Raw genomic sequence first — 18585 nt, 5'->3', positions numbered from 1 at the left:
GTAATATATAATGAAATAATTATACACCTCACCATAATGCTGACAGGAGGCGGAGCTCAGGCAGTAATGCGAGCAATGGGGAGCAGCTGTAAATACAGATGAAGCTTCACTCACTGGCCTGCTGCTCACCTCCCGCTGTGCGGCCCGGTTCCTAACAGGCCACGGACTGGTACTGGTCCATGGGTTGGGGACCCCGATATATCTGATAAGGAGTTAACACCCTGAATATATAAAGACTGCTACAACTCAACAACAACAAAAAAAAAACGCAAGTAATCCTATTAAAACATAGGCAAAAGACTTGAACAGACATTTCTCCAAGTAAGATATACAAATGGCCAGTAAGCACATGAAAAGATGTTCAACCTCATCCATTATTAAGGAAATGCAAATCAAACCACAATGAGATACTACTTCAAACCTTTTAGGACAGCTATTAGCAAAAGCAGAAAATAAGTGTTGGCAAGGATGTAGAGAAATTGGAGCCCTTGTGCGTTGTTTATGGAAATGTAAAATGGGGCAACCATTATAGAAGAAAGTATGCAGTTCCTCAAAAAATTAAACATAGAACTACCATACCTACGATCCAGCAATTCCACTGCTGGGTGTATACCCAAAAGAACTGAAAGCAGAGACTTGAACAGATATTGTACCCCACGTTCATAACAGCATTATTCACAACAGCCAAAAAGTGGAAGCAACCCATGTCCACCAATGGATGAATGGATAAACAAAATGTGGTATATACATATAATGGAATATTATTATTCAGCCTTAATTAAGAAAGTTCTGACACATGCTACAACCTTGAACAGCCATGTTTGAGCCACTATACTAAGTGAAATGAGTCACAAAAGGACACATTGTTTGATTCCACTTATATGAGATACCTAGAGTACTCAAATGCATAGAGACAGAAGGTGGAGTGGTGGTTGCCAAGGGCTGAGGGAAGAGGGGAATGGGAAGTTACTTTTTAATGTCTATGGAGTTTCAGTTTGGGAAGATGAAAAAGTTCTGGAGATGGCTGGTGGTGATGGCTGCACAACGATGTGAATGCACCTAATGCCACCCAGCTGCACATTTAAAATGGTTAAAATGTAAATTATGTTATGTATATTTTATTCCCCAAAGCTTTAAAAAATACAGCAGGACTGGCTTGATGCATTTTGGAGAAATGTGAGGACAACATAGGCTGTTCTTTAAAGCATAAATAATGGGACGCCTAGTAGGGGCTCCTTCCCTTCCTAAATTCGATTATTAACTGTACCCAGGAATCAATCTCTTAAACAGAGGGAAACTCTGCAGCAGTATTAAACTCGATTATAATGATTTGTTTACTGTATGCATTCCTATTAGCATTGCCTTCCTTGCCAGAAGTTTTGCCTTAAACACACACACACACACACACACCACACCATGCTTAAAACATTAAAACCTCAAAAATAGGACAGAAAAAAAAAAAAAAAGCCGAGAAAAGCAACAGAAGGCAGCATCACACCCTCAGAGCTACTGCTTTTACTCGGGATGGTCCGTTTTAGCTTCCAAGAGCTACCGCGCACCGCTGCTGTTGTGTCGCTAAGGTTATAATCATCCATAAACGCGCGACTGGATTAGAATGATTTCTAGCTTCTGAGATTCTACGTCTGAGCAACGCAGACTTGGTGTGTCCTTAAACTGGCAAGGGAGCAGTCACAGCTCACGACCCGTCTTTGGCTCCCACGGCCCCAAAAGCGCAGCGCTCCCCTGTCTCCCTCGTCTCGCCCTTCTTCCTTTCCACCTCCTCTCTTCCTCTTTCCTCTTTCGTTCTTTCAAGTGATGAGCTCGCGCAGCAACAAACCCACTCACACAAACAAGACATGCCTCTTTAGAAAAACTTTAAAGAGGCGAGAATCAGGGAGGACCTGGAAGCGGGGTGGACCCTCCAACTCCTCCCTCGCACCCCGTTAAGAACAGCCCACCGCCGGCGCCCAGGCTCCCCGGACGGGCCGGGACCGCGGTCGGTGCCCGGTCCCCAGCGGGAACAACCTCCCCACTGTTCCCGCCCGGAGCGGCTGCCAGCCGCCAGCCGCGCCCCGGCAGCCCGGCGGGCCGGGGTCGTATCGGGTGACCGCGCGGGCGTGCGCCTGGCCGTGGGGCCGGCCTCCGGGCCGCAGGAGAGCCCGCCCAGGCCCGGCCCCGCCTCGCCTCGCCTCGCCCGCCCGCCCGCTCGCCGGCCCGGGCCCTTGACTCCGGCGCCCGCCGCGCTCGCCACCGCACGCCTCCACCCGCGCGGCTCGCCAGCACTCACCGCGCTCGCGCCCTCGCCGGCAGCTGCAGCCATGGGTCCCCGAGGCGCACGCGCCTCAGCGCTGGGGCTGCTCGCGCTTGGCGCGGTGCTGTGGCCCGCGGCAGGCGGCTGGGAGCTCACCATACTGCACACCAACGACGTGCACAGCCGGCTGGAGCAGACGAGCGAGGACTCGAGCAAGTGCGTCAACGCCAGCCGCTGCGTGGGCGGCGTGGCACGGCTCGCCACGAAGGTGCGCCAGATCCGCCACGCCGAGCCCCACGTGCTGCTGCTCGACGCCGGCGACCAGTACCAGGGTACCATCTGGTTCACCGTGTACAAGGGCACCGAGGTGGCGCACTTCATGAACGCCTTGGGCTACGATGCCATGGTAAGACGGCGAGCCCGGGAAGCTCGGGAGCCCCCTGGGTAGAGCCCCCAGACCGAGAGAGAAGCCGGGGTGGAGGAGCCGCCGACGGCTAGGCACGGGTGGCGAGCCTGGGACCGGGGCGCAGAGCGATGTGGGGAGAAAGCGAGACTCCCCGTCAGTGTGCCAGGTGGACGCAGACATAGACGTCCCTTGGCCGATTCGTCTTAAACGGACTGATGTTGCTGCACCCTCACCGTGAGATGGAGCATTTCGAGAAGGGGGTCCCAGCCCTGCCAGTGAGGGCGTTCCGCTGGGGTGCGTGGGACCCCAGTTATCCAGAGCCTGGGACCGAGGTAGACTCATCATGAGCCTCTCATTTACTGCTCGGTCTTTCGAAGAATGCTTTATCTCGATTTACCAATAACTGGAAGTGAAGCTAACTCAGGGTCAAAGAGGTTGAGTGCATCATCCAGGTCACCCAGCTCCAGAATAGGGAGACAGGTTAAGAATGGACTCCAGAGCCCTTTGACCCCGCAGCTTAAGCATATTTAAGCTGGCAGCCTTGGGGAAAAGGCTGGGCACCTTCTGTGTGCAATTGACTTTCTCTCTACCTCAGTTCCGGCCTCTATAATATGGGGGTAATAATTCTATCTCCTTCAGAGGATTGCCTGGCACATAGTATGGCCTCTTTAAATGTTAGTTCTTATTATTACCAGACCCTGCTGTAGAGGTTTAAACACAGAAAGAAAGGAACTTCCAGAGGAGGCCAAAATGCTGAAAACACTGGGTTTCAAAGGATTTCAGTAAAACCAGTTTAGCAGAAGAGATTTAGGAAGAGAGTCCCGCTTAAGAGATGAGGGGCTCTTAAAACGTGTGCAAGAGTTTAAGTCCAGGTTCCCCAGTGCTCTGTTAAAGGTGGTGCCTTATTTGTTAGACTGAATTCTAGAAAAGGAGCAGTGAGGAGTTACACAGTAATAAACAGGTATGACTTCTGTTAAGTCAAACCAGCGCCAAGTTTAACCCTGTGTAAAATCCTAGAGTAAAGGGATTCTGTGGAGAAACTGGGGGCAGGAAATCCTAGGAGCTTTAGAAGAAGAACAGAGCAGGGGTCCAGGGAAATCTGTGAAGTCCATGTGTGTGCATCTGGAAGGCAGGGAGAGGTGTGGTACATACAGGCTGGAATACAGAGGGCTAATGGCACACTTTGTATCAGAAGAGCACAGAGGTCAGCAAAGCACAGTACTGCATTTCCCGCCCCCCCCCCCGGGAACTTGGAGAGAGGAGGACAGGAAAAGATAAGAGGGTAGAGTTGTTTTGTTTGGGGGTTTTTTTCCAAGAAAGCTCATTGTAGAGAGATGAGAGAAGGACCGAGAGCTCTCCTCTCCGTCCTGATCGTTGGTTTTAAGGTTATCAGGGGTGCTCAAAGCAGCAGCAATACAAAGGGACCCCTGAGCCCCAGAGTTTATCTGGGGAGCTCGCCAGCATCTGGACTCCACCAAAGAATCATAGGTCTCAAGAATTCCGTGTGTGGCCTCTTAGCGTTCTTATCTCCGCAGCTCAACCCGCGTGATGCTTTGTCCTAAGGGAACAGCAGAATGAATATTTATAAAATTGACCTGTTACTAGCCTACGTTGCCATGTCCTCTGAGGAAGAATAAACCTTACATAAGTTTGTTTTGATTTCATGTATAAACCACAACTTTCTAAACTTTTCTTTTTGTGACACTCTTTTCTCCACAGTTGTGTAGACTCTTTTTGGTGAAAAAAAAGATGGATAATTCCTAGTTTTCCTGAATAATAATGTTTTTTCTTTAAGTCAAATTAAGCTCACGGTGTTAGTCATCATATCAAGTGTTTATGAAGGATGCTGGGTAAAGCCGAAGCAGTCTGCTGCAAGTTACAGCCCATCACCACCGGGACCTTTTAGAATACTTTCTATTGGATGGAGTTACTTCCTTTTCAACTTCACTAAGAATTATTGGACTGGGGCCTGAGGAAAACTAGACAGCTTATATAATGTTGGCAGCAGGTAAGGAGGGAGAGGACGGTCAGCAGCCAGGTTCCTGACAGCATCTTATCAGACTTACTCTGTGCAGTTCTGGGGTTTGACAAACATGATTTGACCTGCGTAAAATCCTAGTTCTCGCGCTGCTTTAACAAAGCTCTGCCGTGTTCTGGGTTTACAGAGGTTTTTCACTGTCATTTTGCTTATACTGCTCTCAGGGAATTTATCGCTGGTCTGCTGTTAATGTTCCTCCCACGCCTACCCACCTGCCGCTACATCTTGACTCCCAGGAAGCTGGAGATTTAGATCAGGGTGGAAAACTGTTGTGCAGGGGCATCTCCAGTTCTCTAGAAACTGGACCTGGTTCGAGGAGCCACATCTAAGGATGCGTGGGTCTGGAGGGCAAAGAGGAAGCTACTAGAATCTAGCTTAACCTCAAGAGTTCCCTAGACCTCTGGACCCATGTGTCCCAGGGAGAGAGCTTGTGGTGGTTGGGGGGGGGGGGGTTCTGATAGCTCTGGAGCCTAGGGCAAGCCTGGGGAAGACCCCTGGACCCAGCTGCCAGGCAGAAAACTCTAGAGGGAGAATGTCACAAGTCACTAGTTGGTGTCGCTGTATTGGCAGAGGGACAGGAAGACAGCTCAGATGTGCATCCGATGTGCATCACCATGTGATTTTGGCACGTTGCTTTCTCTGAGCGTCCTGTTTCCAACTGCAAGACAGGAGAGATCACCCCTACCCAACAGTGTAGGATTTTTGCAAGCGATACATGAGATAAGAAATGTAAAACTCCCTAGCACCCTCCTGGCTTAGAGTACTCAGTAAAGGTTAGCTCCATGTGCCCTGCCAAAAAACGCAAAAGTTGTGAGGAATGGAGGTTTGGGTTTTCAGCTCTCAGTTTATCTGATTCTGACTGCCCAGCACAGCCTACCACCCTCCTCTGGCCCCTCCACCATCTCTTCTAAGTCCCATTGTCTGAACTTTTTTTTTTTTAACCTTTTAAAAAAAATGTTTATTTAAAAAAATTATTTTCAAATGCTAATCATGTAACACCATGTAGCAGTTTGTATTTGCAAGGCTTGCCAGAGGTTTGATTATTCTTTTTTTTTGGACTGAGCTATTCTTCATGTTTCCTCATTGAGTGGTATCACTCTGTATCTACCCCATACGTACCCTGTGCATCGTGCTCCATGGAGACCTCCACACGTTTTACCATCTGCTCCCCCATGATGGGTTTGGAGATCGCACACATCATGCTGCAGTTCCACAAATGTGCTGCCCCGAACAGCCTCCTGCAGGTCCCGCCTGTGAGGATTTCTTTGGGATCCACACCCAAGGGCAGAATTGCTGGCCACAGGGACTGCACTGTAAGGACCGCCAGATTGCTTTCCTGGAGCCCTGTACTCACCACAGCCACCCCCACGCAGCTGTGACCCCCTCATCCCTACCCCCGCTTTGCATCATTCTCCAGCTTTCCAGGAGGTATAAAATGACATCTCATTGTTTGATCTTGTATTTTTCTAATAACTAGTGAATTTGATATGTTTGTTAACTTTGGGGGTTTCCTCTTCCCTAATTGCATGTTCACATACTTTGCTCTTTTTTTAAAAATTAGGTTTGCTCTATTTTTCCTGATTTTCAGGAATTCTAAGTGTTGATCTGTAATCAATTTTAGACATTGCAAATATCTTCTATTTAGGTTTAGTAATTTTGTCCGTAGTGTCTTTTCATTGAACAGAAATCCTCCACTTGGTATAATCAAATTAATTTTTGTTTTGTATGTGTGTGTGTGTGTGTGTGTGTGTGTGTGTGTGGTTTGTGCTTTTGAAAGTTTACACAAGACTCTGTTCATTTGGAGCTTGTCATCCCCAGCGCTCATCCCTGGAATTCAGAGATGGGTACCATTCTCTCTGCCTTTGAGAGATAATGAATCTATAATCTGGGGCTATGCCATTCAGCAGTCTGTGTCATCAGTTCCTCATCTGCAAAATCTGAGGTTCCTCACATCTCTAAACCAATGGCGTCCTAAGAAATGTTTTGATTCCATTTTCTTAAATTTTATTTATTTATTTATTTATTGTTTATTTATTTATTTTTGGCTGTGTTGGGTCTTCATTGCCCCACGCGAGCTTCTCTCTATTTTCTTTAAAAAAAATTTTTTTTTGGCTGCGTAGGGTCTTTGTTACGGTGCGCAGGCTTCTCTCTAGTTGTGGCGTGCGGGATTTCTCTCTCTAGTTGTGGCGCACGGGCTCCAGGGTGCATGGACTCTGTAGTTTGTGGCACACAGGCTCTCTAGTTGAGGCGTGCAGGCTCAGAAGTTGTGGTGTACAGGCTTCATTGCCCCGCGGCATGTGGGATCTTAGTTCCCTGCCCAGGGATCGAACCCAACCCGCTACCCCTGCATTGGAAAGCAGATTCTTTATCACTGGACCACCAGGGAAGTCCCTTGATTCCATTTTGATTTAGTGAAGCGGCAGGAGGATGAGGCATAGGTGCAGAGGCAGGAATCTGCACGATGGATCAGCCTGGACCAGAGCAAGGTGGCAGGAATCAGGGGAGATGAGATTGTGTACGGTTTACAGGCCACCCTGAAAAGTGTGGGCTCTCCTCTGTTGTCATGGGGAGCCACTGGAGGTTTCTGAGTAGAGGGACTGTGGTTAATAAAAAATAAACATTTTGTCTTTGTCTGCAGTTCCTGGCACATAGCTCCCCAAACACTTGGGGATGAGTGATGAGTGTCCTTTGTATGCTAATGAGGTGATTGATAGCTGGGAACCCCTAGGCAACTTCAGAATGAGGGCTGGTGGCCAGAAAGACCGAGCCAGGATTAGAGGGTGGGAACTTGCAACCTCTGGGGAGGGGAGGGGGCCTGGAGATTGAACTAATCACCAGTTGTCAGTGATTTAATCAATCATGTCAGTGTGATGAAACCTCCATAAAAACTCCTAAATGGTGAACAGATTGAGGTGCCCAGAGGGTGGTGTGCTCCAAGAGGCCATGTGCACCCCTCTACTTGTACATCTTGTACCATGCAAGTCTTCCATTTGGCTGTTCCTGAGTTGTATCCTTTAAAATACACCAGTAACAGTAACCAAAGCATTTGCCTGCGTTCTGTGAGTGGTTCTAGCAAATTATCAAGCCTGTGGAGGGGCTGTGGGAATCCCTGATTTATAGCTGATGGGTCCGAAGTACAAGTGTCCCAAGACTTGCAGCTGGCATCTGGAGGGGCAGGCCTGTGGCTCTGAGCCCGGGATTTGTGATCTGATGCTCACTCCAGGCAGACAGTGTCAAAGTGGAATTGAATTGGTGGACACCCAGTTGGCAACCGCAGAGAACTAGAGAACTGGTTGATGTGAGAAGACACCTCCCGACAACAGGAGGAAATCCTAGTTTTGGAAGATGAGCAGAAATGGATGGGAGGGCGAAGATACCAGAGAAGAGGCGGGGAGAAGGGGCTGGGCAGTGGTCTAGGTGGGAGATGACGGGGCCTGAATGCAACCGGGCAAAGTGCTCATGTGCCCTCGGCGCAGAAAGCCAAACTCTGACAGCGAGAGTTTGCGTGAAAGGCAGGATTTATTGCAGGGCGCCAAGCAAGGGAGTGGGAGGTGAGCCTCAGATCCACTCCAGCTTAGACTTTTGAGTTAGGGGTGTTTTTAAAGGGGATGAACAAAGAAGCTGGGATTAATCATTGTCTTGTGACATTTCTTAATCAGTTTCTGGAGTCAGGATGTCTCCAGTTTATGATTCTCTGGCCATGTGGTCCATGGCTCCAGGGCCTTAACTAGGAGAACAAGCTGAGTTTGTACCTTAATGATGAAATCTACAGCAGGCGATCTTCCTCCTCTGACTCTGGTTGATTACTGTTCAGTTAGCACGTGGTTGAGGTCAGAGGGGACAAGAAAGGGAATAAAGTTTTGAACAGAGAGATTAATCATAAACTCAGTAAGGGAACTCGGTTTTAGGGGGACTCTCGTTCGGAACTATGGTGACGGGGAAAGAAAGGCTGAAGCCACCGGGACCAGTTTCAGTAGGCAGGCAGCGTGGCACAGGACTGCGAGGGTGAACTCGAGGTGACTGTCTGGGATCAGGTCCCCTTTCTACCACTTAAAATCCATGGGCTGTGAGCAGGTTCTTGGATCTCGTGGAGCCTTCCTTTCCGCAGGAGTAAGGTGGGTATGATGGCGGTCTTCCCCCCATAGATTGCTGTGGGCTTTAAAGGAGATGATAATGCATGGAAAGTTCTTTGCACAGTGCTGGCCACGGTCACCTTCTGTTGGCAGGAGTGGCTCAGGAGACGTTATAATCAAAAGATGACTAAGGGGGTTCAAGCCGCGGACACAGGGAGAGTCAGCAGTGTTTAACACTACACCTCAGGAGTGCAGAGGTGTAGTAAGCTTACTCCCTGATAGCTGAAGCCTGTTATTTCCAGCTAAAGGCGTTTCCTGAGCTTACTGGACATGCTTGTGCCCTGTAGGGCTGTGGCAGACAGAAGCGGTGGAAAGAGATCTGGACAGGACCTCAGGACACCCGGGTTTTACTTCTTGGCTTTTGCAGGTCATTATCTGTGTGGGTTTGGGCAGCAGATTCCTCCTCTGTGAAACAGGGCATTTGGAGAGGGTGGGCTGCCCATGTGCTTTCTCAGCACCTCAGCCCTTGCCCGGCCGTCTGTCTTGCTTCTAATCTGCCAACATAGCTCGGTCTGTGCTGGGACTGCATTTTACGCCCAAGTCTAAGTTGGCCTGACAACGTTCTTATTCTCCCTTCACAGTCCCTTTCATGGCAGCTGTTCCCTTGTGGAGGATGGCTTGGGCCTTCTCCCAGGTACCTGCAGGTGGCCACTGCTTCCAGACAAACAGGTTCCCAGGATTTTGGATGGAGGGTTACCTCCTTCGTCATAGAAAGTGGTGGCCAAAATGGGAGGATGATGAGCCCAGGTTCAAGCCTGTTGTCTGTGAGGTTCTTTTATTCATTCAGTCCACAAATATTCACTAGGCACTAGCCTGTGCCGGGCTCTGAGCTAAGTGCTTCAGGCAGTGAATAAGCCCTGCCAGGGTGAAACTTACTGTTCAGTGGAGGGGACCATGCCCATCTGAGCCCTTCTTAACCACTTAGCCTTGCTGGTTTGGGAAGCTTGAATGAGATATCTAATGGCAGTGGGGGTTTTGTTGTTCTCTTTTTAAAAGCAAAGAAAGTTGGTAGTTTTTCCTAGAGCTCAGACCTCAGAAGTTGTGCGTGTCTAGTGGGTTGTGGATCCTCAGGCCTCAGTGATGTGAACAGTCACCCCCCCCCCGACCGTGTCCTGTGGCTGTGGTCCTGGACCTTATGCTTCCTCTGTTCCAGTCTGAGTTTCCACACCAGAGCTGGGCTGGGTGAGACCAGCCTCAGGCACGGAGACGAGGAAGCAAAGGCAGCTTCTTAGCTCATCTTGTCCTAGCCATCTGTGTTTTCTTAACTGAAAAGGGGAAGGAACCAAACAAATCCCACAGCAGATTGACAGCTTTCCCCACTTCACTCACAGATACCTCTGAATGCTGTGTAAGCTCCCTCCCTAGCTGTGTTCTTCAGCTGTGTAACCAGAACTTGAACATCCTCTTGACATTTCTCTTCCCTCACCTGAATAGTTGGTTCTATATAGAATCCAAACATTAGCTGGAGCCTTCTAGCTCCTCCGAGATGTAGTTAAACCTGCCTGGAACCCAATTAGTTGAGCAGGTGATTCTAAAGGTAATAATGGTATGGGTATTTTGCATGTACAGAGAGCGTACATGGCAGATGTGAAATGCTGTCTGTTCAGTACTTGTTTGTTCAGTCATTCATTCAGCAAACACTGAGGTGCAGGTAAGCTGGATTAAGCCCGGGGATCTCTTCTGCTATTCAATCAGATGCCACATTCACCTGCCAGGGCCTAAAACTGGGGGTGTGGAGTGCAACCCAACACCAGAAGTGGCCACAGTGCCAGAAATGTACCACCCAAACCAGACCTATCTTGTGATCCACCCCACTTACGGTTGTTGCTGAGTCTCCCTGAGAGATTAGCAGCTGAGCCCTGTTGTGTGATAGACGAGATTCTCACCTAACCCTTAAATTATAGGGTTTCCCACAGACTCCTTGACGGGATGAGCTAGTGTCTAAATGACTAACTAAATTCATGTGTTGCAAATCTCTGACATATGGCTTTTTGACGTTATCCCAATTGAGTTCTGCGGATTAAAACAGAAATTCTTTTCTTTGGTGTAATGCATCCTGCACTGCTCTTAAATCAATTCTGCTTTCCTTCATTTCTCTTCCACCTGGATTTAAGCCTCTTGTCTTCACTTGGAACATTTTTGACTATCTCAGCCCTCATGTCTTCATCCCCTCATTTGTTAATATAGCTGATGTCATTTGCCTGGGAGCTTCCCCTGACCAGATGAAGCGCACACTTGGAGCCCTGTCCATCCTTAACTGGCAGGGCGGGCCCGCGTCTTTGCCAAGCTCTCTCACACACGTCCCCGTCTGTGGTTCCCACTTGCTTTATGGATGCATGGATGGATGTGTTTATGTCACGCTCTCTCCCTGTCTGCCCTACGCTTCCTGAGGACAAGGACCAGGGCCGTGTTGCTTGGCACTGTAGAAATCTGGAAGAAACCAGTGGGTTGTTGAATGAAACTCATCCCTTCCAGATGCTTGTTTTTTTGGTTGTTGTTTTGTTGTTTTGTTTTGGGTTTTTTTGTGGTACGCAGGCCTCTCACTGCTGTGGCCTCTCCCGTTGCGGAGCACAGGCTCCGGACGCACAGGCTCCGGACGCGCAGGCTCAGTGGCCATGGCTCACGGGCCCAGCCGCTCCGCGGCATGTAGGATCCTCCTAGACTGGGGCACGAACCCGCGTCCCCTGCATCGGCAGGCGGACTCTCAACCACTGTGCCACCAGGGAAGCCCAACTTGTATTTCTTAATATTTTTTTCCATTATGGTTTTTCATAGGATACTGAACATAGTTCTCTGTGCCATATAGTAGGACCTTGTTGTTTATCCATTCTGTATATAATAACTGTATTTTTTATTTCTTTATAATTTTTTATTGAAGTATAGTTGATTTACAATGTAGTGTTCATTACTGCTGTACAGCAAAGGGATTCAGTTGTACATGTATGTATACGTTCTTTTCTTTCTATATTCTTTTACATCATGGTTTACAGGTGCTTGTATTAGCAGCAGTTTGGCAGAATAGTTAAGGTCCCGGATGCTAAAGCCTCGATTTGTTCAAACCCCAGCTCTGCCGCTTGCTAGCTGTGGAAACCCCATGCCTTAGTTTTCCCATCTCTATAAAGGACAAATAATAGCACCTACCTCATAGTATTGTAAGAATTGAATAAGTTCATGTGTGAACAGGGCTTGGCCATGTAGCATGAAAGTCCTAACTATTAGTATTTCTTTTTGTCACTTTTTTGTTTTTAAATTTTTTTCTCTTTCTTGAAATTCCCTCATGTCACATTCACTGGTAATTTTCACAGTCCTTTGTAGACAAAACTGGGGCTATGAAATGTCCCCTTTCTAATTCAGATACCCTATAGGTATCTTTTGATAGACCAAAGAGTTGATCCCCTTGGTAGATTCCCAATAGAAAGAAACTTCAAAAAGTTCCATTTTCTTGCCAACTGCCATCATGAAATCTGTACAACGTTCACATGTGCACACACAAGACACTGAACAGTTCAGAAAACTCTGTTTAAAAATCGATTCACCAACAAATGCCAATAAGATATTAGTGGAAGTATAAATTAAAACACAGGAGGGACTTCCCTGGTGGCACAGTGGTGGGAAGCAGCTACATAGCACAGGGAGATCAGCTCGGTGCTTTGTGACCACCTAGAGGGGTAGGATAGGGAGGGAGGGAGGGAGGGAGATGCAAGAGGGAAGAGATATGGGAACATATGTATACGTATAACTGATTCACTTTGTTATAAAGCAGAAACTAAGACACCATTGTAAAACAATTATACTCCAATGAAGATGTTAAAAGAAAAATAAAGAATCCGCATGCTAATGCAGGGGACATGGGTTCAATCCCTGGTCCGGGAGGATCCCACATGCCGCGGAGCAGCTAAGCCCGTGCGCCACAACTACTGAACCTGCGCCCTAGAGCCCGTGAGCCACAACTACTGAACCTGCGCTCTAGAACCCGTGAGCCACAACTACTGAGCCCGTATGCCACAACTACTGAAGCCCACGTGCCTAGAGCCCATGCTCCACAACAAGAGAAGCCACTGCAATGAGAAGCCCGCGCACCACAACGAAGAGTAGCCCCCGCTCACCGCAACTAGAGAAAGCCCGCGCACAGCAACGAAGACCCAGCGCAGCCCAAAATAAATTAATTAATTAATTTAAAAACACACATACACAGGAAATGAAATAAGAGGACCAGGCGGTGAATTGTGAAGCAGTTGTCTAAGCTTCCAAGCTTACTGTCTGGTTCACCTGCTTCCAAGCAATTTGGTTTCTCTTGTTTTACCTCTCAATATCACTTAACTACTATTTACCAAGTGTTTTTATATCCTGCCTTCTACTGAAAAGTTTCAGTGACTCACTTACCAAATCATAGGTGAAAATGGAGCCCATTTGAAAGAAGCAGGTGGTTTTACTATCCGTTCAGTAAACACCTGCTGGGCGCTGGTGCCAGGCGCTCATCTGGCATCACCAAGGACACTGGGACAGTCGACACCACTCCTGCCTCCGGGAGAAAGATGTGTGAACAGACAGTGGCAGCGAGGTGTGACGGATGTGGCAGGAGGGCTGTCTGCGGTCATGGCGCCACGGAAGGCTTCTCACGCAGCTCACACTTGAGCTGCATCTAAGGCAGCTCATTGCGTGCAGGTGGATTAGCGTTCCTGGAACTGAGGGCACCTGGTCTGGCAGAAAAAACGCGACAGCTCAGGGAGATCAGGGAGGGGCTCGCTCATACAGCGTCCCAGGAGGCAGGACTGGGATTTCGGTGAGCAGTGGGGAGCCTCGCAGAGACTCACACCAGGGCTAGAAGCGGTCGGGTAGGTATTGGGGACGCGCATTCTGGGGGCCCGTGGGCTGTGGTCGAGAGGTGTGTGAGCCTGGCGACCAGAGACCGGCTCGGAGACTCCGGAAAGGCGTGGGTGAAGAGCGATGAGGCAGAGTGGAGCATTGGGGGCGCAGAGAGGAGGGGAGCCCTGGCAGGGGGCGGTGCAGGAGCAATGGGGCTTGGTGGTTGGTGGGTCGTGACAGGAAGGGAGGGTCGCCCGGGTGTTGCAGTGCTTCTCCAGGGGTTTCTCGGAGGTTGTGGAGACTCTTTCCCAACACCTGGGATCACGCGCATCCTCACAAGCGTCTCCTTCACTGGCTTACTGAGGGTAAGTGTCCTGCTGGAGGTCGATGGCCAGATAAGGGGCAGCGGGGAGCCATGGGGAAGGTGGGAGAGAGGGCAGTGAGCACCAGGTCACTCCCAGGCAACTGCGTGGAGCACCTCCTGCCTTGACTTTTGTAGGAAGAGTCAGCTGTGTGTAGGAGAAGACCATGTGATGGAGATTTTTCTGCTCATTCGTTTATTCATGCCCTGCTTCAGGGACTGTGCTGGGTGATACGGGGACTCCGTGGGCAGCTGTGGGGTCTGCTAGGGCTGCCTGAGGGGACCTTCGGAGCAGAGAAGGACAGCTAACTCAGGGAGGACCATGAGGGTTTTGGGAAGTCTTTCTTCCAGAAGGACCGTCAGACTTCAGGAGCTAAGGCCATTAGTTGAATAAGGTAGTAAAGGCCTGGCATGGGAAAGGGATGTTCTGTCTCCTTATCTATGTATCAGTCGATCATCTTTCATCTGTCATATACAGAGGAACAAGGATCAGTGAGAACATGGAGAAGTACGCGTAGTCAGGATTTTATTTCGAGTGCCCACTCTGTACTAGGCCTTATGCGAAACCCATTACCTCCAAGCATAGAGGTGAAGAAGGCTGGAGTCAAACAGAAGTGGCTCTGGTCCCAGCTCCACCGCTTACTAATCGTGTGACCTTGAACGATTGATTTAATGTCTGTAGAGCTCAGTTGTTCTCCTCTGTAACATGAGGGTAGTAATAATACCAGCGTCACAGCACGAAACCAGGTTTGCTCTGCAAACTCACCTTGCATGGTGTGTGGCGAGTGCGTAGTAAATGCCGGCTCATTTTCGTCATGACTTTTGTTTTATTCATTGACTGCTCTTCCGGAGGAAGCTGCAGTTTAGAGATGTGCCTGAATCACCGCTCGTTAGTGATGGCGCCAGGGCTGACTGCTGCCTGGGGGTGGGTGTCGGGGAGGCTGGAGGGGGAGGCGAGACCAGGCCTCAGAGGCTCAGGACATTGAACTTCATCACAAAGGCAGTGGGGAGCCTCTGTGGGACCTTAAGGTTGGACCGACAAGTTCAGATTTGCATTTTAGAAAGGTGATTCTGGCAGCAAGATGCATGCAGGATGGTTCAGAGGAGGCGATGCTGGCAGCTGGAGGCCCGGCTGGGAAGCTGTTGACGTTCCCAGAGGAGTGGCCAGGGCGCAGGCAGGTGGGAGCAATGGGGTGGGCTGAACCGGAGCATTTAGCCAAAGGGGAGGGATGCTGCTGGGAGGTGTGGGAGAGGCGGGGAGGGGGAGGGATTCAGCTGCCCCGGGGCTTCTGGCTGTACTGACTTGGGAGATGGTGGCACCTGGACCAAGATGGGAATCCCAGAGGCAGGGGCTTTTTTTTTTTTTTTTTTTTTTTTTTTTGTGGTACGCGGGCCTCTCACTGTTGTGGCCTCTCCCGTTGCGGAGCACAGGCTCCGGACGCGCAGGCTCAGCGGCCATGGCTCACGGGCCCAGCCGCTCCACGGCATGTGGGATCCTCCCGGACCGGGGCACGAACCCGTGTCCCCTGCATGAGCAGGCGGACTCTCAACCCCTGCGCCACCAGGGAAGCCCGAGGCAGGGGCTTTGAACCGGGTGAGCTTGGGGTGCCTGTGAGACCCTGGAGGGCAATGTCCACGTGGCAGCCGGACGGACAGATGCAGAGTCAGGAGAAAAGACAGGGCAGCAGGTGTTCAGTTTGGAGTGGAAGGTGTGAGCGCCAGGGAGATCATTCAGGCACTCGTGCACCGCTCCAAGCACCCGGATCAGGGCTCCTCTCCCCGCAGGGCAGAGAGGGGAAAAGGCAGCCAAGGTCACCACTTTCAGGGCATTATGCTCAAGTCCAAGGAGGAGACACCAAGCGAGACAAATAAAGGAAAACTGTTAACTTCAGCTGTTGCTGAGTGCTAGCGATATAATGGTGAAGTGTAAGGCGGCTGACTTATTGGATAATCTCTCGTGAAGAGCTGTAGGAACATTCACTTTTTAAAAAAACTTTACAGCTAAGCAAGATAGTTATTGTAACCTCATCAGGCAGACTTATTTCACCATAGGAAAGAACCATAATGTTCTAAGAATAGAAGAGAAAAAGGCCATTACCAAAGACTGGGAGAACCTTTAACTCGGTCAGCCTTTAGGAGGGAAGCAATTAGGTAAGAGGAAGAAGTAGAAATGAGCAGATACTCAGAGACGGGGGAAAAGGCAAGTTCAGAAATTCTGAGTTTGGTCGGGGAGACAGGCACATGGGAACGTGAAGACGCTGTGCTGCTTTCTCCGTGGACACACAGTGCACGTGACGACACGACGCACATGGCCCTTTGAGCCCAGGCACCTGGGGGGCACCTGCCAGGCAGGTGAGGGGCTCCAGGGCTGAGCAGGGTGGAGGTGGCGGGACGCAGTGGCTCAGGGAGCCCTCCACGCGGGGAGGACCCCACGGGCATGCAGAGCGCACCGCTGCGGAGGGGAGCCTGCAGGAGGGAGAAGCGCGGGGCAGTAAGAGAATATGGGGGGGGGTGTTCATTTAGACAGAGGGGTCACCCACCAGCACTTCCAGGCCTGTTCCCAGATGACCCTCAAAGTGGAGCAAAATCGGGTGTGGTGTTGAGAAAGTTTGAAACTCACTGGTTTAAGTACTAAGTTAGCAAATCAGCCTTGGCAGCCAGAGCAGGTGGGTGCGTGCCCCCAGGAGGTGGGCTTCTCCCAGGAGGCCCACGGACAAGGGGGCGGAAGGCCTTTGAGGAGGTGGCTGGCAGGTTGTGTTTCGTCAGCATCACCCCAGGGGAAGCTGCCAGACGTCAAAGTGGTCATTTTGCTCCCTATAGCCAGTCCCAGAACAGTGAGGAAAGGAAGCGAGGGAAGCAGGTGGGAACAAGGGTTGTGTTAAAGCGTGCCAGCTCCTCCCAAAGCCCTGGCTCTGAGCCCATACAGACTCTTGAGCTGTCCCAGATCTGGGAGTGGCAGGACAGTGGACGCCCAGTCAGGTCTCTACGTGACTCCTACGCACGTTGATGCTACCTTCAGCAGGTGGTGCGGGCCCTGGGGAGCAGTTTTCAAACCAGCCTGATGACCTGGTTGCCCCTGGGCCCAACCCCAGGGCCCCAGAATAAAGTCTCTGAGCCTGAGAAGGACAGCGGTCATGCAGTCGGCTTCCTAGGGCTCTGCCAGGTTTGGGAGCCCTGTGCCAGGGTAACTGTTTTTTGGCCACACTGCGTGGCTCGCAGGGTCGTAGTTCCCCGACCAGGGATTGAACCCTCATCCTCAGCAGTGAAAGCATGGAGTCCTAACCACTGGACCGCCAGGGAATTCCCCAAGGTAATGTTCTTTAAAGTATGCTTTTACTGGCAATTCCAGAGTACCTGATTCTTTTTCTCTTTTCCCTTTCTACCAGGCACTGGGAAATCACGAATTTGATAATGGTGTAGAAGGCCTGATTGATCCACTCCTCAAAGCGGCCAAATTTCCAATTCTGAGTGCAAACATTAAAGCCAAGGGGCCGCTGGCATCTCAAATATCAGGACTTTATGCGCCATATAAAATTCTTCCTGTTGGTGATGACGTTGTAGGGATTGTTGGATACACTTCAAAAGAAACCCCTTTTCTCTCCAATCCAGGTATTTTCTTCTTTTACAGCACCTGTTGCTTAAAAATAGAGGCACTAAATCAGAGCTTGGCATTATTTTTCTGGACCCTTGGTTAAAGTAGGAACGTGTGGTATTGGACATGTGTGTTCTTAGGATGACACTGAAAAACCAGTCCAGTGGCTTCCAGTTGCTCTAAGTTACTTCTTACAGACATTCGCCCTCCTGCTCAATGAACTTCTTTGTTGACATAAACAGTATCTTTGTTTCATTCAGTGCATTCAGAACTGGACGAGAGGGCCGTTGATATCCAGTGCTGAACGGTACAGAGTCACTCACTGGAGGATGAGAGCCACGTGACTCACACCCTTCTTCCTGTGGTGGCAGGGAGCCCAGAGCCAGGGTTTTACCTCAATTTACCTCATCTTTCCTTTTCTAATATGATTATTACATGTCCAATTAACTTTGCTTTCTCCGTTTTTAGTTATTTATCTCTTGCAGTTTTAATGACTGTTGTATCTGGCTTTCTGGGAAATATATATACATTTTTGAATGGTCGTGTGTGTGTGTGTGTGTGTGTGTGTGTGTGTGTGTGTATCATACAGGAGATATATATATGTATATATATCTGCTATATCTACACACACACACACACACACACACATATATGTATAACCCTAAGACCATTCAGAAAACTTTTTTGAGCCACTTTTAGAGGAGCACTTTGGCAGTAAAAACAAAAATGTTTTTTTCTAAATTATCCAAATCAGTGTTCTTTCCGCATTTGAAGAAAAAAGGGAAGTAAGGGTTTTCGTTAAGAATGAACTGATCAAGGACATCTAGTTAACAATTAGAAAAGTCACATGTTTGTTGCTGCTGTTTAAACTAGTTGCAGGCCATCGGAAACCACGAAAAGGTCAACGGTTGGCCCTGAGCGGCTCTGGGGGCCAGAGACTCCTGCAGGGCTCGGAGGCAGGTCCGGGCCGCTCTCCACGGCTGGGGACCTGGGGCTTT

General features: G+C 49.7%; 1 protein-coding gene across 1 annotated transcript in view; it reads left to right on the top strand.

Moving 5' to 3' along the window:
- The first annotated feature begins 2203 nt into the window (after positions 1-2203).
- NT5E (5'-nucleotidase ecto) overlaps positions 2204-18585 on the top strand; it is a 45481-nt gene continuing 29099 nt past the window's right edge. Inside the window, exons 1-2 of the mRNA XM_082634298.1 lie at positions 2204-2657; positions 17382-17604. Coding sequence (XP_082490424.1) covers positions 2319-2657; positions 17382-17604 — 562 coding nt within the window. The 5' untranslated portion in view covers positions 2204-2318. The remainder of the gene's footprint in view (positions 2658-17381; positions 17605-18585) is intronic.

This window comes from Mesoplodon mirus (genome assembly GCF_964341445.2).
Source record: "Mesoplodon mirus genome assembly, chromosome: 10".
Lineage (NCBI taxonomy): Eukaryota > Metazoa > Chordata > Mammalia > Artiodactyla > Ziphiidae > Mesoplodon > Mesoplodon mirus.
This window is presented reverse-complemented; position numbering and strand designations above follow the sequence as displayed.